This window comes from Ambystoma mexicanum, chromosome 8 (genome assembly GCF_040938575.1).
Source record: "Ambystoma mexicanum isolate Mex_15411 chromosome 8, UKY_AmexF1_1, whole genome shotgun sequence".
NCBI classification, from domain to species: domain Eukaryota; kingdom Metazoa; phylum Chordata; class Amphibia; order Caudata; family Ambystomatidae; genus Ambystoma; species Ambystoma mexicanum.
The window spans coordinates 109,364,968-109,388,882 of NC_090929.1; the positions used below are offsets into that span (position 1 = coordinate 109,364,968).

At 49.0% G+C, this 23,915-nt stretch overlaps 1 protein-coding gene across 19 annotated transcripts in view; it reads right to left on the bottom strand.

Moving 5' to 3' along the window:
• GAPVD1 (GTPase activating protein and VPS9 domains 1) overlaps positions 1-23,915 on the bottom strand; it is a 1,092,811-nt gene that overhangs the window by 310,634 nt on the left and 758,262 nt on the right. For all 19 annotated transcript variants that reach the window (XM_069609416.1, XM_069609426.1, XM_069609418.1 and 16 more), the window contains one exon: positions 15,398-15,485. In XM_069609416.1, the coding sequence (XP_069465517.1) occupies positions 15,398-15,485 (88 nt within the window). The remainder of the gene's footprint in view (positions 1-15,397; positions 15,486-23,915) is intronic.

Below are 23,915 nucleotides of genomic sequence, written 5' to 3' on the forward strand. Positions count from 1 at the left end.
GGCCAAGCTTGTTGAGTCTCAGCTTCGATCCAATGAGTAGTAACTCTGTTTTATCGTTGTTGATATAATCCGTGCTTGGCCATCCAGGCCTGAATTTTGCTGTAGATGTTATTTAGGAGGATGGAGTCAGTTTGATAGTCGCCTGATAGTGTGAAGAGTATTTGCGCATTCATCTGCGTAGTTTGTGTAAGATACGCCGAGGTCATCTAAAAGATCAAATAGGAGCTTAATGAATATATTAGAGGGTAGGAGAGACATGAGCCTTGTGGGAATCCACATGCGATAGGGGCAGGATCAGCTGAGGCGGTAGGGGAGAAAACCCTCAGATCTGTCCGACAGGAAGGAGTTGACACAGGTTGCGGCTTTGTAGGATAAGGAGGCCGCTGTGGTGAGATGGTTGGTTAAGATACTGTGATCGACTAAATCTAACGCTGCCTACAGGTCCAGTAGGAGGAGTAGAGCAGGCTTTCCATTGTCCCTTGCCTCGCCCATTTGGATTTTTAGATCCAGGAGCGATGTTTCGGTCCCGTGTCTTGGACGGAATCAGGATTGTCTGAGGCCTAGGAGGTTATTGGTCTCGAGGCGATTCTGAATCTGGATGGATGCTGCCTTGTCTAAGATTTTTAGGAGAAAAAGCACTGTAGTGATTGGTCTGAAGTTGGTGGGAATGTTGGGGTTGAGGTTTGGTCTTTTGAGAAGAGGCATGACCCAAGTGTCTTAAGATTTTTGGGAATGGTGCAAGAGGCAGATTAAGCATTTATAAAAAAAGGTAGTGATAAAGGCGGAAAATTCTTTAGCTCCTTTTATGATTGACGCTGGACATAGGTCTCCTTGGCACTTCGACGGCTTGAGACTTATGATGGACACTACTACTACTTAGGTAGTGACGGGGAAACATTTGAATGCTTTGGTTTAAATAGTGGGCTAAGGGGTGCTGAGGACTCTGATCAGGATGTATGTTGACTGAGTTGGCAGTATTTTTTCAATCCGGGACAACTACTGGTTTCACATCCGGCCAGCAGCAGAGTCTCTGGCACCAAGGAATGCGCACTGGGACAGACAATTCCAGACCCCTCCCTTTTGCTTGCACACACAAAGGCTCACTAACACAGCTTTCCAGGGCGCAAGTTCATCACCTTATAGGGGATTTCCGGACCAAACAGCACAGGAAGAAGGCCAAACTACAATATGGCCAAAGAACAAGGGATAAACCTTGTGGCAAGGTCATCTTTGGGGCTAGCTACCTTTAGTAGCCATTCGCAGTGAAGGGAAAGTGCACAAGTAAAGTAACATTTAAAAAGTAAAAATGTTACTAATGTAACTGGCTTGTTTTGGGCACATAAAAAGTAACCAAAAACCCATTATAAAAGTTAGGGGGATTCAAAGTATCCCCATTGCACTCCAAGGTGTTGTGTGCAATAGACAAAATACAGGAATCCTAAAAGAGAGAATAACAAATTACTTACCCCTGGTAATGTTCTTTCGACTGGATGTTCCTCCCATGTATTCCTCATCTTTGATATACTCTGTTATCCTGCTGGCGGCTCTGAAACTTTCAGCAGAGGGCGCCGTCGACCTTGTGTCCCTAGAGAGCCTCCATCCTCCTCGAGTAGGACGTCGACACTGGTATATATGGCACGCACCGCACCCGTTACCTCAGTTCGTGTTTGTTCTCTCACCAGCACAGCCGTCTCAAAGATGAGAATACTTGAGCGTTAACAGAGAGGAAGCTGTAAACCACAGAATCTCCTTTTTGATAGAGTGGGGGAATGATGGGAGGGCGATGAGGAATACGGGGGAGGAACATCCAGTCGGAAGAACATAACCAGGGGTACGTAATTTGTTCTTCGAATGGATTGTGTCCTCCCACGTATCCTCATCTTTGATATTCTCCCATAGTAGTGTGTTGCAAGAGGTGGGAAAGAAGAGTTTTTATTTTTGGTTTATGCTGTGTAACAGAGCATTTCCAAATCTGGATTCCCGGCCCAAAAACGAATCAAAACAGTATTATTTCACAAATGTATGCACAGACGACCAGGTGGCAGCATTGCAGAGGTCTTGTAGTGGGTACCCCTCTCGAGTGCTGAAGTGGATACACCTCTAGTTGAGTGTTCCCTTAGACCTTCGGGAATCTCTTTCCTGACCAGGTTGCAACATTCAGATATACAAAGTACGATTGACCGAGACAGCATTTATTTAGTGACCGCCTGTCCCATTCTGTGGCCCGCATAGCCAACAAATAGTTGGTCGTCTACACTTATTTTAGAAACCCTGTTGATGTAAAAGCTTATGGCTCTTCTAAGGTAAAGTCTGTGTAATCTCTCCTCATTAGATGAATGTGGAGGAGGGTGAGGGGGGGGGGTAGAAGGCCGGTAAGACATTATTTTGTGCCAGATGAATTTCTGACACTATTTTTGGCAGAAAAGAGGGACAATCTTGTTCTTATGAAAGACAGTGAATGGTGGTTTTGAACACATGGCCTGAAGCTCGCTCACTCTGCGAGCAGAAATAATGGCTGTTAAGAATACAATTTTTAAAAGACAACATCCTAAGTAGACAAGAATGTAATAGTTCAAATAGAGAACCCATCAGGAAGCTTAAAACTAGGTTTAGGATCCCAGACCGGTAGAATAAAAGGAATCGGTGGGAAGCTGTTGGTCAACCCTTGCAGAAATTGGATTACTATAGAAACCTTGAAGTAGGAATCTTGATCCGAAGAGCGCTTGAAAATGGACAGCACAGCCAGACAGACCTTGGCTGTAGCACCCGACGGGCTAAATGTAGTAGGAAAAACAAAACCGATGGTGTGTCACAAGTAAACAGATCAATTCCTTTATCTCTACACCAGCTGCAAAATGTGTTCAAACGGCAGCAACAAAGATTTTTTTGCTGGCCTTCTGGCCAAAAGCAACATCTCCATGACATCTTCCGGAAGGTCCCAATCTTTGTAGCTCAACCTCTCAGAAACCATGCGTGGAGATTGAGGGTCCTGATCTCTGGATGAAAAATGCTACCCCCCTCTTGTGAGAGATGTTCCTCTCTTTGTGGAAGATGAATTGGAGAGCAGATGGACATTTCAAAAGTTCCGGGTACCACGTCCTCCTGGCCCAGTCCGGGGCAATTAGGATCATGGATTTCCGAAATTCCTAGCCTCCTGGGAACATGAAGAATGACGGGGACTGGCGGAAATGTGTACAGACCCAGTCCACTACGAACACATCCCCACGTTCTCTCTGGGGAAATTCCCGGGAGCAGAACTGTTCGCACTTCCGGTTGACACTGGTCGCCAATAGATCCACTTGTGGGGTCCCCAAAGGGTGAAGATCTCTTGAAGGACTTCCTGAGCTAACTCCCACTTATGGGAGACTGCTCTGCCAGCTCAGAGCGTACGGCTCCGTCTTTTCTTCTCAGCCAGATGAACTGCTGACAGAGATTCCTTCTTGCAGTGCCCAAAACCAAAGTTGCATTGCCTCTCTGCACAGAGGCAGTGACCCCACACCACCTCTCTTGTTGAGGTAATACATGGCCACGGTGTTGTCCGTCATCATCAGGACACTCTTTCCTCGTACAGAGGGCAGGAACGCCATCAGCTCTAGTCTGATTGCCCTCAGCTCCAAAAGGTTGATATGCAGTTTGGACTCTGACGGAGACCAGTGTCTGCTGATTGTTAGACCGTTGGTGTGACCTAACCAACCAGATAGGGAGGCATCTGTAACCACCGTAATCTCCGGCCATGGTTGCCAAAAGGGTTCCTCCTTTAACATATTCTCCTTGTCGGAGCACCACAGTAGATCCTGCGTGACCCTGTTCGAGATCTGTACCAGATCCGTCATCCTGCCAGAGAACTGTGACCACCAAGTCCTGAGGGCCCACTGAAGAGACCTCAATCGCAGACGGGCCTCTCGGACCAGAAAAATGAAGGATGCCATAAAACCGAGCAACCTCAAAAAATCAAAGGCCAGAAGATTTGAGGCACTTTGAAATTTGTTTACCATCTGGACTATGTGGATAGTCCTCACCTTGGGTGGCAAAGCTTTTCCCGAGGAAGAGTCCAGGACTGCTCCAATGAATTGCAGCTTCTGGAAAGGTGTCATGTGGTACTCTAAGCCCAGCTTGTGGAGAGAATGACAGGGGATGTTCAAATGTTCCAGAGCCTGTTCGGGTGAACAGGGTGTTATCAGCCAATCGTCCAGGTAGCGGTAGATGTGAATCCTCCCCCACAGGCACCCCGCCTGTAGGTTCGCTGCCACCACCAGCTTGCTTAAACCCCTAGGGCACAGGTGAGCCCGAATGGCAGTACCCGATACGGATAGTGAGAACTGCCAATGGGGAATCTCAGGTATTTTTTGTGCTCGAGATGATTCAGCACATGACAAGCATCCTGAAGATCCAATGACACCATCCAATCCTGGAGCTGAAGGGCCTTCAGGATCTGCGAGAGAGTGACCATCTTGAACTTGTCCTTCCTGTGGAACTTGTTCAAGCATCTCAAGTCAAGATGGGTCGCAACCCTTCATCCTTTTTTGGGATCAGAAGATAAGGAGAGTACCAGCTTTTATTTCTTTCCGCTACAGGTACCTATTCAATTGCACCGTTCAACAGTGCCTTCACTTCTTGCAGGAGGAGCGGATCTGGTACTTTCAAGGAATGGGGGGACAGTCTGGTTGACTCTTTAGAAAAGGGAGGCAGTAACCATGGGTGACTAATGCCCAAGCATCTGTTGTAATACTTCGCCATTCTTTTAGATGCTGCTATAAACTGCCTCCCCCACCACTGTCGAATGATTCAAGTTTTCAAAGTGGTTTTGTGGCACCGTTTGGTGCAAAAGGCAAGGCAGCGGCAACTGCTGCAGCTCCTCTGCCTGTACGTCTTCGACCGCCTCGAGGTTGCCTTCCCTGTCTCCTCTGGTTAAATTGACTTCTTCCTCTGATAATTGAGGAATAGTAACGAAATGAACGATGTATCCATCCCTGAGCAGAAGATGGAGCAGTTCACCCTTGTTGTGGCTGCCTAATGGCCCGACTCCAAGATTTTGCTGCTGCCTTAGACTGCAACTTTTCAAGACTTTCGACTGCTTTAGATACAAACAAGTAAGATCTTTCAAACAGTATATCCAATAATCTGGATTGCACGTCAGAAGTCAGGCAAAATGTCTAAGCACTGTACCAGCAGCCATAGAAAGTTAATGCAATCTGCAGTGTCTAGCCTTGACTGCAATGATTGGCACATAGCATCTTTTACCATCCTGAATAATGTTCATCAAGCCATCCCTTTCTTCACCCTCTGGGATGGGTTCAGATGCCATGGCTATCACCTGCCACAAAGTGTAGGTGAACTGCACTATAGCACAAGTTGAATGTGTTGCTTTCAGTGCCATGCTGGCTGCGGAGAAAACTTTCTTTCCCATGGCATCACTACTTTTATCCTCCTTATCCAGAGGGACTGTGAGATAGGCTGCTCCCTTAGATGCAGCAGTAGCCGCTTGTACAACAAGGTTTTTTGGATTCGGATGTTTCGAAAAGGAACCCTGGATCCACTGATAAGGGTCTGTATTTTTGTGCAGAATCCATGTGAACCGCAGGTATGGTATCTGGATTTCCCAAGTTCGCTAGAACTCTATTCTTCACTGCTGTATGGAAGGGAAGGACTGGGTCCTTAGGAGGTCCCCTGTCCCAAATATCTGCAAGGTCATCATGTTCATATTCAGATGATCTACCACATCCAAGGTATTAAATAACCTTAGCCATTACTGATCTATAAGATACATCAGCATGACCTGAACCTTCAGGCGTGCCGTAATCAACCTCTGGTGAGGTGTCTATACCACTGTCATCCTGCAGGGAGTCCACAAGCTTTTATTTTGGATTCATTGGATATCCGTATTCCCTACTGTTAAGCACAATTGTATGTAGTACCCTGTGGGAGACTGCACCAGCTTTGTCCTCTTGGCATTAGTTAACCCAACCTTTGGTATAAGCATGTACTACACAAGTTGGTAGAGTGAATGGGCAGCCAGGCCCATCTCAAGAGGGGTCAATGCGAGCTGTAGGGTTGTAACAGATTCACAGTGACAGGTATTCAAATAAACACTTACTCTCAAGGTTTCTTGATTAAACAATTATTTATTAAACAGTCAGTTGAGTAAGCCTTCTTTAGAAGGGAGCAAATATATGTAACACAAAAGAACAAGTTACTTTCTTACCTGGTAACGTTCTTTCGATGGGATGGTCCGACGACGTATTCCATATCTATGACATGTAATCACCACAGCTGTGCTGCTTCGGAAACTTTTTTCGGCGTCTGCGTCCTGCGTCGATGCGCCGTCGTCGAGGACCTCCTCCAACGTCATCCAATGTGATAAGTAGGACGCACGACACCTGTAGCCTCAGTTGTAGTTTTTTCCCCCAGAACGTGTGACATTAGTCAACTGCCAGTCAGACACAAAGTCTTGCGAAACGTAGGCTGCAATCGCAAAAGAAATTCTGCAGCGGGGAAGGCAGGGCGGGAGCGATATGGAATAAGTCGTCGGACCATCCCATCGAAAGAACGTTACCAGGTAAGAAAGTAACTTGTACTTCGAGGGGATTGGGTCCTCCAACGTATTCCATATCTATGACAGACTCCCAAAGCAGTACCAGAGCAAGGAGGAGGGAAAGAATTTAGAATCAAAATTTAGAATAGCCAATCAAATAGAGCAAAGGACCGCCTTGCCAAAGGCCAGATCCTGTCCTCGGATGGAATCGAGGGAATAGTGACGTACAAATGTATGTACTGAAGCCCAAGTGGCTGCATCACAGATGTTGCGAATAGGAACACCCCTCTGCAGGGCAGTAGATGCAGCCATACCCCTGGTAGAATGGGCCCGCAAGCCAGCCGGTGGGTCCTTACCCGCCAAGCGGTAACACTCCGAGATGGCCAAAATAATCCAGCGAGACAGTCTGTTTCGTCACAGCATGCCCCAAACGCTTTCCAGCGTAACCAATAAAGAGTTGATCGTCCACTCTGACCCGGGACATGCGTGAAACATAAAAGCTTAAAGCTCTCCTAGGATCAAGCCAATGGAGCCTCTCCTCTTCCTTACCAGGATGCGGAGGAGGATAGAATGCCGGAAGAACAACCTTCTGGGCCAAATGAAATTCCGTCACTACCTTCGGAAGAAAAAGAAGGACGAACTCTAAGGACAACCCTGTCCTTGTGAAATACAGTGAAGGTGGCTTAACTGAAAGTGCCTGTAACTCACTCACTCTGCGAGCGGAAGTAACCGCAACTAAAAACACAGTTTTCAGAGTTAACAGCCTCAAAGGGCAAGAATGTAAAGGCTCAAACGGAGCACCCATAAGAAACTGAACAAGGTTTAAATCGGGCACCAGGAAAGGTGACAGAGGGAACACATTAGTGAGCCCTTTCAGAAACTGTGAAATTAAAGGGATTTTAAAGTAAGAACACTCTTCAGACGAGCGCTTAAAGATGGGCAGCGCCGCCAGGTAACCTTTAATGGTACCCACTTGCAAGCCCCTGTGGGCCAAAGAAAGTAAAAAGCACAGAACCATGGGGATGTCGCATGCAAAAGGATCCACATTCTGAACTCTGCACCAGTCGCAGAACTTACGCCAACGGTACAGAGACTTTGTTGCTGGCCTTCGGGCCGAAAGCAACACCTCCATCACGTCTTCAGGGAGGTCCCAATCCTTATACCTCAACCTTTCAGAAGCCAAGCGTGAAGGTTGAGGGATCTGACCTCTGGATGGAGAACTGACCCCCCTCCCGTGAGAGCAGATCGTCTCGGTAGGGAAGACGACGTGGAGGGCAGATGGACAAGCCGAGAAGTTCCGGGTACCACATCCTCCGAGCCCACGCCGGAGCAATGAGGATCATCCGGAAACCGAACTTCCGTAACCTCCGCAGCACTTGCGGGATGACGGGGACTGGCGGAAACGCGTACAGCAGCGGGAATGACCACTCCACCACGAACGCGTCTCCTAAGGCTCCTTTTGGAGGAATTTCCTGCGAGTAAAACCTTTCGCACTTCCGATTGACACTGGAGGCGAAGAGATCCACTTGAGGGGTCCCCCAAAGGGCGAAGATCTCCAGGAGAATCTTCTGAGCCAACTCCCACTCGTGAGAGATCGTGCTCTGCCTGCTCAGAGCGTCCGCCGTCACGTTTTCGTCTCCGGCCAGATGAACTGCCGAGATCGAAACTTCCTGCTGGATGGCCCAGAACGCGAGCTGCATCGCCTCCCTGCACAGAGGAAGTGACCCTGCCCCCCCCCTTTTTCTTGAGGTAGTGCATGGCCACTGTGTTGTCCGTCAGGATCAGGACACTCTTTCCTCGCACAGTCGGCAGAAAAGCCTTCAGGGCTAGCCTGACGGCTCTCAGCTCCAACAGATTGATATGGAGTCTGGACTCCGACGGAGACCAACGACCGCTGACTGTCAGCCCGTTGGCATGCGCTCCCCGTCCCGTGAGGGATGCATCCGTCACGATCGTCACCTCCGGCCAGGGAAGCCAAAAAGGAGCCCCATTCATCAAGTTGGCTTCGATGGCCCACCACAGAAGGTCCCGGGCGACCGAGGGCGGCACCTGAACCGGGTCCGACATCCTGCCGGAGGACTGCGACCATTGCGTTTTGAGTGCCCACTGCAAAGATCTCATCCGCAGGCGAGCCTCTGGCACCAGAAGAATGCAGGATGCCATGAGGCCGAGCAACCTCAAGAACTCGAACGCTGGGAGCGTCTGGGCATGCTGAAACTTGTGCACCATCTGCTGAATGTGAAGAGCCCTCACCTGGGGAGGAAAACCCTGCCCCAGGGAAGTGTCGAGCACTACTCCGATGTACTGGAGCCGCTGTGTTGGCGTCAAATGGGACTTCTTTAAATTGAGGGAGAAGCCCAGCCTGTGAAGGGAGTGGCAGGTGACGGACAGATGATCCAGGACTTGCTCGGGAGAGCTCCCTCTGATTAACCAATCGTCCAGGTAGGGGTAGACGTGAATCCCCCTTTGCCTGAGATGCGCTGCCACCACCACCATGAGCTTGGTGAAAACCCTCGGGGCGGAGGTCAATCCGAACGGCAGGACCCGAAACTGAAAGTGCGAGTCGCCAACCCCGAACCTCAGGTACTTCTTGTGCTTGGGATGGATCGGCACATGGAAGTAAGCATCCTTGAGGTCGAGTGACACCAACCAGTCCTGAAGCAGCTGAAGGGCCTGGAGGACTTGAGAGAGTAACCATCTTGAACTTGTCCTTCCTGAGGAGTTTGTTCAAACCGCGCAAGTCCATGATGGGTCTCAATCCCCCGTCTTTCTTCGAAATCAAAAAATAAGGGGAATACCATCCCTTGTTCCTCTCCGCCACAGGCACCAGTTCTATGGTGCCTTTCTCCAGCAGGGCTTGAATTTCCTGCGCAAGGAGCAGATCCGGACTCTGCAAAGAGAGGTTCCCCGGTGGATTGTCACGAGGCCTGTGCCGAAAGGGAAGACAGTAGCCGTGGGTTATGATCTCCAGAACCCACACATCTGAAGTAATGGCTTGCCACTCTACGAGATGCTGCGCCAGCCTTCCCCCAACCGGCGAACCATGGGACATGGCCTCATGACTTAGTGGGAGCGGCTGCGGCGTTACCTGGAGGGCAAAGAGGCAACTGCCCGAGCGGCCTTGGCACCACAGGTACCCTGTCATCCACCTCTGGTACCCCTGTGTTGGCCTCTTTGACTGTCAGCTCCTCTTGCTTTACTGAAGGACGAGTAATAGCGAAAGGAACCACCCCTCCACTGCTGTCCCCTAGGACGAAAAGGCAGAGGTTGGCGAACTGCAGCGCCCAACGACTTCGCTGCAGCTTTTGAGGTCTGCAACCTCTCAAGGCTCTCGTCAGCCTTGCTGCCAAAAAGATGTTCACCGTCAAAGGGCATGTTGAGGAGCCGGGACTGCACATCAGGAGCAAACCCCGACTTCCGCAACCACGCAAACCTGCGTATCACGGTGCTCGCCGCCATGGACCTACTGACGCATTCAGTTAAGTCCAATCCCGACTGAACAGACTCACACATGGCATCCTTACCATCCTGGACCATAGCAAGGAAACCATCCCGTTCGTCCCCTTCGGGAATATGTTCAGCCGCTAACGCAACACAGTTCCACAGAGTGTGTGTGAAACGAGACAAGGCAGAAATGGAGTTGGCCGCCTGAAGCGCCATACCACCAGAAGAAAACACTTTCTTCGCCCAGCCATCAAAACGTTTGTTGTCCCTATCAGGAGGGATGGTAGGGTACGACGCCTGCTTTGCTGGGGCCGTGGCCGCCTGCACCACCAAACTCTCCGGAGTGGGGTGCCTGGTCAAGTAGCAGGGGTCGCTACTGGCTGGACGGTATTTTCGCGACAAGGATCTGCCCACCGCCGGGAAACTCTCCGGAGCAGTCCAAGCCGCCACCCTTCTCTGTAAAGCCATATGGAACGGCAGTACCGGGTCAGTTGGGGGACCAACATCCAGGATGTCCGTTACATCATCCTGCACAAACTCCCCTGGGGGAGCAGACCATCCAAGTACTCAGAAACCCTAGCCATAAGGCGCCGGTACGAGTTATCGGCATGAGAGCCAGGCTCAGGCCTACAAAACTCCACCTCCGGAGAGGTGTCCAGTCCACTGGCATCATGCAGTGATTGCCTCAAATCGTCAAACGGACTATGGCCTGAGACAATTTCATCTGGAACCTGACCAGGAACCAGGCCATCAGAATCCTCATCCGCCTCTGAAATATATTCCAGGTGGCGAAAAGAAGGCACCCAAGAGTGCTTGCTCTTAACCAGAGCCTTCCTAGGGGGTTCCCCCGTGCCACAGGGTACCTCCGACACGAAAGGCGTCGAGCGAATCGGTGCCGGCGTCGAAAGAACAGGCATCGGCGCCGAGAGGATCGGCGTCGAGGAAATCGGCGTCAACGTCAGATGCAGCGCCGCCAGCATCGGCGGCGTCGACACAGCCCTCTAAGCCGGAGCCCCGAGCGTGTCCTTCAACGACCTGAGCGTCGACGGCTTCGACGATTTCCTTGGAGCTGGAGCCTCGAGAAAGCCTGTCGACGCCCTCGACGCCTCAGACGTCGATGTCTTCCTCGAAGACCTCACAGGTGCACACGGTCTCGAACGCGTCAAGGACCAGGACCTGGAACAGGTACGTCGAGAACAACTCTCCTTGTCCGAACGGGACCTCTCCCGTGACTCGTGCCGACCACTCTTGCGGGCGGTGTGTCTCGACCTCTCACGACCGACCCCACTCGGGGGCGCGGACGGGTTAGTACCCTGCGACTCAAGAATCGCCAGCATTTTCTTCCCGAATGAAGCCCATTCCTCCGGCGTCGCACGGCTGGTGGGGTAAGCGACGGGCTGGGCAGAGTCCTCCAAAGAGGACCTGGAAGACGACCGGTGTCGGCGCTTGCGAGAATGCCTCGAAGAGGCTGAGGAGTGGCGAGAATGACTCCTAGAAGGAGACCCACAAGACTTCCGACGATGATGCGGAGAGTCACCCCTCGAATCATCCGTCGAAAGCCCCGCAGACCTCGACTTCCGGGGCTTGGACACCAGACCTACCGACAACAACTTCTTACGGTCGCATAAGGCTTTGGGCGTGAGCGACTGGCAGTCGATACAGTCATCTGTGTCGTGGGCCTCCCCGAGGCACCAGAGGCAGGCGTCGTGCGAGTCCGTCACCGACATCTTGGACCCACACTCCCCGCACTTCTTGAAGCCCGGACGCGGGGTCGAAGTAGAAGACATCTTCATACGAAGGATTTTCACAAAAACTAACAGGTTCGAAGAACCCAGAAGAACAGAACTCCAAAGAGTCGAGGCGTTAACCGAGATTCACGAAACAACACGTTTGCGGAAACAACAGAAATGAGGCTACGGGCGTCCTGCGTCCTAATTATCACATCGGATGACGTCGGACGAGGTCCTCGATGATGGTGCATCGACGCAGGACGCAGAAAAAAGTTTCCGAAGCAGCACAGCTGTGGTGATTACATGTCAGATATGGAATACGTCAGAGGACCCAATCCCCTCGAAATATACTTCAAATTACTCAGTTCCTTTAAAATCAGTAGATACCCATTTGGGAAGGCACACAGGTAACTTCCTACACCCTGAAGTGACTTAAATAACTAGGACACTGTGGACATTGATATATCACTGGCACATTTAGAGCAATACTGAGGTTAGTGTCAAAAGGAAGATGAGGGAATAAAACAATAACAAAAAATCTAAAGCAGCCAAGTACTTTTGAACCCCCCCACTGCAAAGTAAATTAGCCCTTTCCCAGCTACACAAGTTCTAGAATGTGTGACATTTGTTGAGGGATAGTTAAAGCACAAAGTCAGAGGTTAGAAGAGTCTTTCAGGGAGCCATTACAGCAAATGTTAATTGAGCAAAAGTCTAGGTGAGCTGAAGCACTTCTTGCAGGTAAGTAAAAAGTCTTGCACAATGTTCGAGTTCTTTGTAGAAAATGAAATCACTGTTGGGCCACAAGCTGGAATGCTCGTGAGAGGCAAAGCTGTAAGCAACTCTTCAAATGGCAACCAAGAAAAGTCTTAACTGAGAGCTAGCAAAGCTACATGACAAGAGGTAAGTACCCCTTAGTTTACAGTACCTTAGGTCTGAAGAAATTGATTCCAGTTGGCTTCTGTTCCAGTTATAGTATGGCAGTTCCTGTTGTTCCTGGACCTCTGTGGTGGGCATAAGAGGGAGGACGTCTGGGGACTCCTGCACTACGTTTTGAAGGTCGGCGGCAGCAGCAATGGGCAAACTTCATATCAGTGGCACTTTGCGGTTTCAGCTTCTCGCGAATAGCACCACCGCGGTTCTCGGATACCTTATGGACTTTCCTCGCATCTGGGGTCCAGCTCTCTGTTGAGGTGGCTCAGGCTTGGTCAGTCCTGCTTCATGGGAGTCCGGCAGATCGTCCTGGAGCCCGGGTTCGACTTAAAGACGAGATACTCTATTCTGGTGTTCCTCTCCCTGGCAATCGGTTCCTGCAGCAGCAGTGGAAGTACAGCCAGCTCCGAGAGGAAGTCCAGATGAGTTCGTCTTGGGGTCGATTGGTTCCACCAACCCAAGGGGAGAAGTCGCCTTTCGCATGGCTTCTCTAGTCGTGGCAAATTCAGAGCTTTGGTACTGCAGCAGGGATTCACCGGGCAAACCAACAGCCCAGGATTTGCAGCAGGCGTCTCTTCCACGTACTTCGTTTTCCTTCTTCCAGTGGCCGACTCTGCCTTTCAAGCAAAAGACCTCGCTTTCTATGCAGGTTTCTCCCATTCGTTCGCAGCCTAGCTGTCACTCACACAGCAGGGTGGCTATCCTCCAAGAACAGCCAGCCAATCACCTTTGGGTGCATTCCTGTAACCAAGGGGATTAAGCACAGAGTTTCGGGTACCTCCCTCACTTCCTGCCCTGCCAGACACGCTAGAGCCAGAGGCGGGCTTCAGCAGTGAAACCCGCCAAAGACAAAACAAAGGGACCAAACCTGGTTTAGGGCGCAGAGTAAATCTCAAGAAGGATCCTTCCAACAAGAAATGGAGAAAAAAGAAGACTGGGCCATTGTGACAAAATGGGCACCCAAAATGGGTGCTTTACTGCAGCTGCAATTGGCATGCGGTAGAAACACAAAAGGGTAGGAAAAAGTCAACCACTGCCACCAGCAAATAAGTGTAGAAAGGGTAACAAAAATGTTACATGAGCACCTAGACAAAGCGGATACGAAGTAACCCCTCCAGCACCCTATTGTAAGATAGTGTGTGCTGGGTCTAGAAAAGTTACAAATGTAAGTAAAGTCAATTTCACTTAACTGTTCTTGGAAACAGTTTATCCAAGAGAAGGTATGTATACCTTAGCAGAAATGCAACAAACCTCTCTGTGCCACTGCACTCAAGGTGCTGTGTGTCGCAAAATAAAAATATGATGCCTATGGAGTTCGTCAGACTCCAAAACCAAAAGAAACCGGGTTCAAATCAGAACAAAATACATGAGAGTGAGAAAAAGGGCTCACTCTTCAGGATGAAAATTAAAAAGTCCTGACGTCCAGCAAAAGTGCTGGGGGCCTCGAAGGTAGAAGGGAATTAACACAGAATTGAGAATTCTCACTAACAAACGGTGCTCAAGAAACGGAGAAGGGGAGCGTTTGGAAACAAGAGCAGGTTGAGGGGGAAGTAATGCAAAATGAAGCAAAATGAAGCAGCAGGAGGTAAATGAGTAAAGGAGGAGCAAGAAAAGGAGATGTGTTCAAGAGCTGAAGTGTAAGGACTCAGAGGTGCCTGTGGGCACAGCCATCAACCAGGATGGAGTGTGCACTGGGGAGTGGGTGGGAGAAAAATTGATGTGATCGAATACCCAAGGGGTAAATACAGGGCAAGGGCGCGGGCCTACAGAGTGCCAGGTAACAGTAACTACAAGGGGCCAGTCCGATTACTAGAAAGGCTGCTGAGCGGGTCAGGAGTGCTATATCCTTCATAAGTAATCCCGAAAGACTGCATAGGCTTCATACTAGGTCTGAGCAGCCCATCAGTACAATCTCAAGACCTTGGAGCCAATTCCCAGGTAGGGTGGGGAACACATCTTATCCATAACACAGGCAGTGGGGGGTGTCTACCAGAGTTGCCCCAGGCAGTACAGCTTAAAGAGACCCCTAGGACAGGAGGGGGAACTATACACCTGCCCATTCCAAAAACCTGAGGACACACAAGGCCCAACAGGAGCAATGGACAGTTCCAGGAGTTACTGCAGTCAAAACAAATGTCGAAATATGGCCAGGTTATTCAAGGATAGACCAGCCCCCACAAAGGTCAAAGAAGTGCCCAGGTACACACACTTTGCTGTAGACTGACATTTGTGGACTATGATCTCCCAGAAAAGCATGCTTTCTACACTAGGGCCTGGACTCCAGACTCTAGGTCTGTCTAGAGCAGAGCATACTCTATCGTTTCACCCATCCTGACCTTTTCGGCATCAATACATAAGTACCCTGCCTTGTTTGTTTTAAGAAAATACTCAAATTGGAGTTCTCTTGACCCATCCTTATAATTCTTAATGTTCAGGTCTGCAGGCTGTTGGCAGACAGAATCTGGGAAGAAAGTGTGGGCAGGACAAGCCTTTACAATTACTGTTTCAATTTACGACCCTATTGCCCAGAGGGCTTTCTATTTTATCATTCCTAGGGGTGTTCAACTTTCTTTGGCATCTGAAAATGAAACTGTTTAGGACTCCAAATACCAGTCTCCTGCTCAGTTTCTCCCCCCTTAAGCGAGATCGGATTCATAATGGCACTAGTGCAGCATAGCACTACTCACATGCTCTTACTTTGTACACACACTCCCACAAAGATGACACTTGTTTAGGATGACAGAGTTCAGTGAGCAGTTACCTTTGGGTATTGCAGAAACAAAACGCTTCCTCCACCAGGGTCTGTTGCGGTCCGATTTCTCATCATCACTATCTTTCAGTATTTCAATCTGCAAGACAGTTTAATGTTCCCATTACTTGAATCACTGTCCATACGTTAGTCATTGCATGCTTTAGATGATTACAATCTTAAGTAAAAAGAACTGTACAAATGCCTTGATAACTTCTCCAGTACCATGCAAGTTGCAGAGTACAGACTATCACGCACTTCCTAAAGAGGCCTCTTTGGATTCATATTATGCAGAAGAAAAACGATCTGCCAGGCCACTACTTGTTAGGAGGGGGTTTTCAGAACCATCCCTGTCAGAGGGCTCAGAGTTCAACCTCGTTGATGAACACAGTAACGAAACTTGTGCTGGCCGAATGTGAGTAATGTGGGCAGGGCAGTAAGGCAGAGATCAGGAGGCAGGGCCTGTATGTTAAGTACAGTAAACAATGCTTAGAGACAGCCAAGTAACAGAGTTCCACACGATAAAATAATAATATACTATTGGTCCTGAACACGCCAAGCAGATAAAACTCAAGAAAAGCATATACTACCAAATGCAAATCCACACAAAAACACACAGTAACTTCAAAGTGACATTACCTACACGTTACACTAAAACGCATTAAAAGCAATTTAAGGTAGCAAGTAGAGTGAAAAGAACAGGGAATCAAAACAGCTACACATCCTTATAAGAATAAGGCAGCTCCTTAACTTTAGCAGTGCTTCCCCATCAGGTAAGTAAGTCCAGTGTCTCAAAGTCAAGTGACAGGCAAGTACTGTAAGGAAACCATGGAATCAACAGGACGACGACAGACACAAGTCATCACAGTTCAAGGGTGTTTATTGAACTACAATTGGGTTTGAAAAACACCCATCTAATCCCATTTCCAAATATGGGAGCAAGCTACGACCATCAAATAATAACGCAGTCCTAGTAAAGTCCTGTCAAAATAAAAGGGCCTATACTAATAAACCTATTGCCAACAATTGGTTCTAAATACAAGTAATGTGGGAAACAATGTTATGCAAAAGAAGTGTTCAAAAAATTATATATGTCAGGATATTTCAGCTGTTGGCTTCCCTTCCCCACGTTTCCAGCACGGGACAAGGCGGCACACTTGAGCTAAGCACATACTCTGACTTTTCTAGCACGAGGATGCAGTTCAAAATCTCAGTAGCAGGGCCTTCAGTGCCACAGTCTCGTTGCCATTCAAAGTCTCTTACTTCAGAGGGCCTGATGTGACAAACAAACATTAAAGTTCCTTTCTTCTCAGGATTTCATATGTACAACTTCTCGGGTGATTTCACCCTGGGTCCCCCTGCGCCGGGCTCAGACCCACCAGCTATGCGAATACACCTTAAGCTGCCGAACCGGTCTTCCAGAGCTCTCTTGGCCTTTAGGCATAAAGCTATCAGTTCAGGTGGTATGACCTGCCGGGTTACCCTTCCCCCAAGTCCAGATCAACTTTCCTGGGTTTTTGTTAGGGAGAAATCTCAGAAATGTGCTAATTCCATTCTACCTTAGAGACCCCCAGCACTTTCTGCTGGACTTTAGGACTTTTCATTTCTAACCTGGAGAGAGTGAGACCTTTGTCCCACTCTCTCATGTATTTTTCTTTGATCTCAACACGGTTTCATATGGTTTTGGAGTATGACAAACTCCATAGGCAGCATCTCTTTCCATTGTGTGTCACAGTACCTTCAGTGCAGTGACACAGGGAAGTCTTTCAGATTTCCCAACAAATGTAAATACCTTGTCTTGGATAAAATACTGTTTCCGAGAACAGTGAAGTGAAATTGACTTTACTTGCATTGTAACTTTTTAGACCCAGCTCACACTATCTTACAATAGGGTGCTGGAAGGGTTACTTAGTATCCCCTTTGTCTAGTTTGTGATGTAACATTTTTATGTTACCCTTTCTACAAGTAATGGCTGGTGGCAGTGCTTTACTTTTTCCTACCATTGTGTGTTTTTACCACGTGCTGCAATTGAAGTAAGACGCCCATGGGTGCCCATTTTATCAAAATGGCCCGGTCTGCTTTTTTTTCGCCATTTCTTGTTGGAAAGATCCTTCTTGAGATTTACTCTGTGCGCCAAACCAGGTTTGGTCCCTTTGTTCATTTTGTCTTTGGCGGGATTCACTGGTGAAGCCCGTCTCTGGCTTCTGCCAGGGGCAGGAAGTGAGGGAGTTGCCCAAAGCTCCCTGTGCTTAAGCCCCTTGGTTACAGGAATGCACCCAAAGGTGATTGTACGGCTGTCTGTCCTCGGAGGACAGCCACCCTGCTGCGCGAGTGACAGCTAGGCTGCAAATGAATGGGAGAAAACTTCATAAAGGCGAGGCTTTTGGCTTGGAAGGCAGAGTCGGCCACTGGAACAAAGGAATCCCAAGAGGAACTTGGAAGAGACGCCTGCTGCAACTCCTGGACCATTGGTTTGCCCGGTGAAGCCCTGCTGAAGCTCCGATTTCGCCTTGACGACAGGAGCACTGTAAGGACTACTTCTCCCCTTGGGTTGGTGGGACCAATCAATCCCAAAGTAAACTCGTCTGGACATCCTCTCGGAGCTGGCTGTATAGGAACTGATTTGCCAGGGAGAGGAACACCAGATTGAGAGCATTGTTTTTAAATCGGACCCGAACTCCAGGAAGATCCCCCGGACTTCCAGGAGGCAGGACTAACCAAGCCTGAGCCACCTCAACAGAGTGCTGGAACCCAGCTGCAAGGAAAGTCCAAGAAGTTATGAGAGACCGTAATGTTGCTATTTGCGAGAGACGGGAGGAGCTGAAACCACAAAGTGCCGCTGACCTGAAGTTTGCCCATTGCTACCCCCGACCTTCCATTCGCAGTGCAGGAGTCCCCAGACCTCCTCCCCCTTGTCCCCACGACTCAGGCCCAGTAACACAGGATCTGCAGACCTACACAGGAACAGAAGTGCAGCTGGATCCGGTGTTCTTCTAACCAAAGGTACTGTAAACCTAAGTGGACTTACCTCTTGTTGTGCAGCCTTGCTAGTTCTCAGTTGAGACTTGTCTTGGTTGCCATTGCAGAGTTGCTTGCAGCTTTGCCACTCACAAGCCTCCCAGCTTGTGACCCTTCAAGTGAATCTTATTTCTACAAACATTTCTAAAAACATTGTGCAAGACTTACTTACCTACAAGAAGATCTTCAGCTCCCCTAGACTTTGCTCAACTAACATTGGCTGTCCTCGCTCCCTGAGAGACTCTTACCTCTGACTTTGTGTCTTTACCTTTCCTCCAGGAAAGTGTTAATTTACTTTGCAATGGAGGTTTAAAAAGTACTTACCAGTTTATGAGTTTTTTTGTAAACCTTTGTTTTATTCCCATATCTAATCTTTTGCACCAAACTCAGTATTGCTCTAAATGTGCCAGTGATAGATCAATGTCCACAGTGTCCTCGCTATTTACGTCAACCGGGGGGTGTAGGAAGTGTCTGTGTGCAATCCCCAATGGGTATCATCTGATTTAGAGAAACAGTGTGTTTTGGAGTATATTTTAAGTGTTACATGTTTTGCTCCCTTCTGAAGAAGGCTTATATAACCGACTGTTGAATAATTGTTTAATCAAGAAACCTTGAGTCTAAGAGTTTATATGAATAATTGTCATTGTGAAACTCTGTTACAACCTTACAGCTCACATTGACCCCTCTTGAGATAAGCCCGGCTGCTCAGTCATTCTACGAACTTGTGTAGTACATGCTTCTAACAAAGGTTGGGTTAACTATTGCCAAGAGGACAAGGCTGGTGCAGTCTCCTACAGGGTACTGCATACAATCTTGCCTAGCAGTTTTGCACAGTTTACACACAAATGTTCCTTAATGAATGTTTGTTCTTCAATTAAAGGTTCCCCTCGATCGGGCTCAAACCTTCCTCAATTCACTTCCGGGGTTCCCTTCCTTAGCTTTCTTTACCTTTTTATTGGACTTCCCTCCGTCGGGTTTGAGTCCCCCTCTCTGCATTAATAATCAAAGACTTTCGACTGTGCGCAGGATTTTGCTTGAACCGTCGCAGGACCACTTCGATTCACAATTTATTAAATTCAATGCCTTTTGGTACTTGTTTTCATAAAGCAAATTTCACATTCAATGTTGCAAGCACTCCAAACCACATAGTGGACTCTAGCCGCTTCAATTAACTCCACGGCCGAGTTTAGGAGTCTCCTTTTATTGCATCTGTTTGATGCCTGAGTCAAAGTCCATTACTCTTTCAGCCTCAGCACCTCCCCAACTTTGGAGGATCCGCTGGTAAGTTTGTAGCACTGTATGCAGTCCTTCTCCTTCTCTGCTAAGCTGGCCTGCATAGCCCCCTTGGCTTCTAGGCGGTAGTGGTCTCTCGCAAATGACAAAGTTACTCACTGTAGTGACGAACTTACTCCTAGGCCATAGTCCCCTTTCCTCATACTTGTGGGACATTCAGTCCTTCGGGACGGGACCGGAGCACTTTAAAGCATCAAAAAAATTATTTTTGGTTCTCCTTTTATTTTTACGTGGGCCACTGAACGTGACAGTAGGCCCGCCTTCCTGAACTTCGCCCCACGCATCGCCCTTCAGTCCTTTTCTATCGCCAGGTCCAGGACAATTTAGCAACAATAGAGGATACTTATTAGAGGGGATGACATATGGAGGAAAGGGGACTACGGACTAGGAGTAAGGTAGTCACTACAGTGAGTAACTGTCATACTACTTCCCACCCCTTTCCTCCTTACTTGTGGGAGATTCCCAAGCACCAACCATAGGTATTATGGGTGGATGGAAATGTCCCTTATTGGAGCAAATTCTTAAGAACTGCCTTGACAAATTGGGCATCATCCCGGGAGCTCTGGTCAAGACAGTAATGTCTCCAAAAGGCCGATGGGGAGGCCCACGTAGCCCCCTTGGCAATGGACTCCCAAGGGACGTATTTTTGGAAGGCAGCAGCAGCTGCCTTGCCACGGAGCAGATGTGCATGAATGCCCGTTTAGCGGTTAAAGGCCTTGAACCTTGTAGGCCCCAGAAATACATGAAGCTATCCAACAGGAGATCAACGTTTGAGGCTGGTTTCCCTTTGGGGTCACCAAACGTAACAGTTGTGAAAAACTCCCAAGTCAGGGGGAGAAAAGGGGGGAGAAGGGAGGTGAAAAGGGGGGTGAAAGGGGGGGAAGGGATATCCTTGAAAGTTATGAACGATGTTCCATAAAAGCTTATTCGCCTTGCAGATGTTACCGCAATCAAAAAGGCCACCTCTTCCAAGAAAGGTACTAGAGTTTGGTAGTGGCCATAGGTTCAAAAGGCTTATGACAAAGTGGTGAGGGACCACATTCAGATCCCATTTGGGATTTGTGGCCCGAACCAGCGGAAAAAGATGAAGAACTACAAAGTGTCTTTTGATGACTGGATTAGCCAGTGAAAAAAAGCAACTGTCGGTAGATAGGTAGGCCACTATGGCAGACAACTATGTCCTTCATGATAAGACCGATGCCAGAGGATGCATGGCCAGATACAAAAGACAAGACAGTGTCAATAAAAGCATGCCTTGGATCAAGCTGTTTGGCTAGACACCAATGGCAAAAACTGAGCCACTTGCACCTGTATTGAGCTCTTGTAGAGGGCTTTAGTGCGCTTGAATTATACGCATGTTGTCCTTGCAGGGGTTGAACTGCGCTAATGATCGGAACTCTGGCACCAGGCCGCCAAGCTGAACCATTGTGGTTAGGGGTGCCACAACTGGCGATTGCTCTGGTGAAGTAGGTCGGGAATCTGCGGCAACCTAATCGGAGAGGACACCGACAGGTGCTGCAGTTCTGAAAACCAGAACCTGGCTGGCCACCAAGGAGCTATGAAGCGGAGAGTGCAGTTCGATGCACTCCTGAGTTTCCAGATTGACTGATGAATCAGTGGCAAAGGAGGGAAAGTAAGCTTTCATGTTGTCCCACGGGATCTCGAGGGTGTCCGCTAAGAAAGACACTCCGAGCCCGTCCCTGGAAGCATAAAAAGGAAGTTTCCAGTTCGATGATGTTGCAAAGATGTACACCGGTGGAGTATCCCATTGCTGGAAGATCTTGGTGAGAACATTGATGTTCACCTCCCATTCGTAACTCGCCACAGAGACATTCTGCAGCCACATTGACGTGACCCGGAATGTGCACAGCTTGAAACCGGACATTGTGTTGGATAGCGCAATTCCAAATTTGGATAGCAAGGTCCAACCAGGAGCGGAGACTTGGTGCCCCCTTGTTTATTGATGTAGACCATCACTACAGGATGAAAAGCCTCGAGCGCCATGAAAACTGCCAGGAGCTCTAGGTAATTGATATGGAACCACCTGTCCTGAGCTGTCCACAAATCATACACTGCAAGGTGACGCAGTGTCGCACCCCACCCCAGAAGGGAGGAGTCTGTAGTAACCGTTGCTTATGGGCAGGGCTCCTGGAAGGAGGTCCCCACAGAAAGGATGCTGGCAGATGACCACCATTGAAGATACACGGTCATGCAGTATGGGACTGGAATCATCTTGGAATCCAGTTCTGTAGCCAGGGACCAGCCGCTCCGAAGAGCAAGCTGAGTGCCTCTCATTTTCAGGCGTGCAAGAGGTAGAGCTAACACCCAAGAGGCCATAAGGCCCAGGAGGAAGAGCTGGCACGTGGTCGAAAGGTGTGCAATCCCATCCTCCGTCTGGAACACTCTGGTACGGACGGTATCCCAACGGAAACCCATAAAGATCAGGTCTTGAGCGACCATCATCGACTAATTCTGCCAGTTCACCGACAGCCCAGGATGGAACAGGAGCTGAAGGAGTGACTGGAGATTGGCCGTAGTGGCCTGTAGGCAAGGACTGCACAGGAGCCAATCGTCCAAGTATGGATATACATGAACCCCCTGCAGTCTGAGGAATGCTGCGATGACCGACATCTTTGTAAAGACACGCAGTGCCGAGCTGAGACCAAACAATAGCACACGATATGGGAAGTGTTCCGTACCCACGGAGAACCGCAGATCGATGCAGGCTCCAGATCAGAGTGTGCATGTATGCATCCTGAAGGTCTACCACGCTGAGCCAACCGCCCTTCTGGAGGACTTTAGCAGGGTGTAATCATCTTGAATTTCCCTTGGGGTAGAAAGAGATTGAACTTGGAGGTCGAGGATAGTGCGCAAGCCATCCTGGTTGGGTGTGGGCACTGCAAACAGATGGGAGTAATAACCCTTTCTGTATCTATGCTCGGAGGGAGGGCGATCCAGTCTGCTGGAGAGGATGATGGGGTAGGGGGGGGAAGGCAAGCAGAAGCCCGGGCGACGGACAAAACCCATCGGTCTTTTGTGATGTCTGCCATGCCTCCAGATGAGACGAAATTCGTCCTCGTGGGACCGATTGAAAACATCATTTAGATTTTATAATCGGTGGAGAGACCAACCGTTGCGAAGAGGAGGCTATTGGGTGAGAGAAAAACTGGCCACCTTGCCGTTGACGGCGGGGGCCACCAGCAGGAACCACTGCGGTCCTGAAAGCCTCTGAAACCAGATAAGGACCTTGTTTGAGACCGGAACCTCAGAGTAGAAGATGCCTTTGTTGGGGTTTTCGCAAGGACCGTCAAGGACTTGGCAGTTTGAGTGCTTGCCTTGGTCTTTGCGAGTTCCTCATCCGTAGAGGAGTGGAACGGCTCTTTACTACTCTCGAAGGGGAGATAAAGCACCTTGTCCTGAACTGCCTTTGAAAACTACGTAGCATGCAGCCACGCTTGGCGGGAGAGTTCTACTCCAACAATAAGGTCTACTCCGACCATAAGGCCTCGAGCAGAAGTATCTACATGATACATGATGTGCCGCAGACTCAAGTAGTTCCTGCACCAGAACCCTGGCATCGGATAAGCCGCCTTTAAAGTCGTCCAGCCTAAAAGGAGGAATACATTCCTGAAACTTGGCGAGCTCCTTCCACAGTTTAACATTAGCAGCCTCCAAGATAAGTTTGCTGTTAGCCCGACGCAGCTGAAGAGCCGAATTGGGGAAAAAGACTTTTTCCCCAATGGCGTTAAGAAACTTGTCCTCTTTGGAAAGGATCTGAGATGCTGCAGTGGAGGATGTAAAGGCCGGCTTCGACTGGAGTGCAGCTGCTACCACCACCGTTGATAAGGAGTGGACATGCTGACCAAGGTATGTCCTCAGATGCATGTAGCGAGCATCAATTTTCTTGTTTAGGTGTTGCCCGGAATGAGGTTTTTCCCAGACCTTACGGGCCTCGGCCAGGAAGTCCTTCTGAAGAAACAGGCTGGTGCGCTCCTGTGTCGACAGAGAGAAGGCTCCAGAAAGTACCCCCTCTTGTGGAGCCGGGGGTAGGTTATTGGGATGTCTAGAAATGCCATCATATTCACAACCCGGTCGTGAAAGGCTCTAATAGAGTGGGTAGGGTAAGTGCTGTCCTGGTCCGCCTGGTCCTAACTAACTAAATATATTTTTATATTGCGCACATGCGCCCCAAAAAAGGCCTCAACGCGCTCACAGGGAA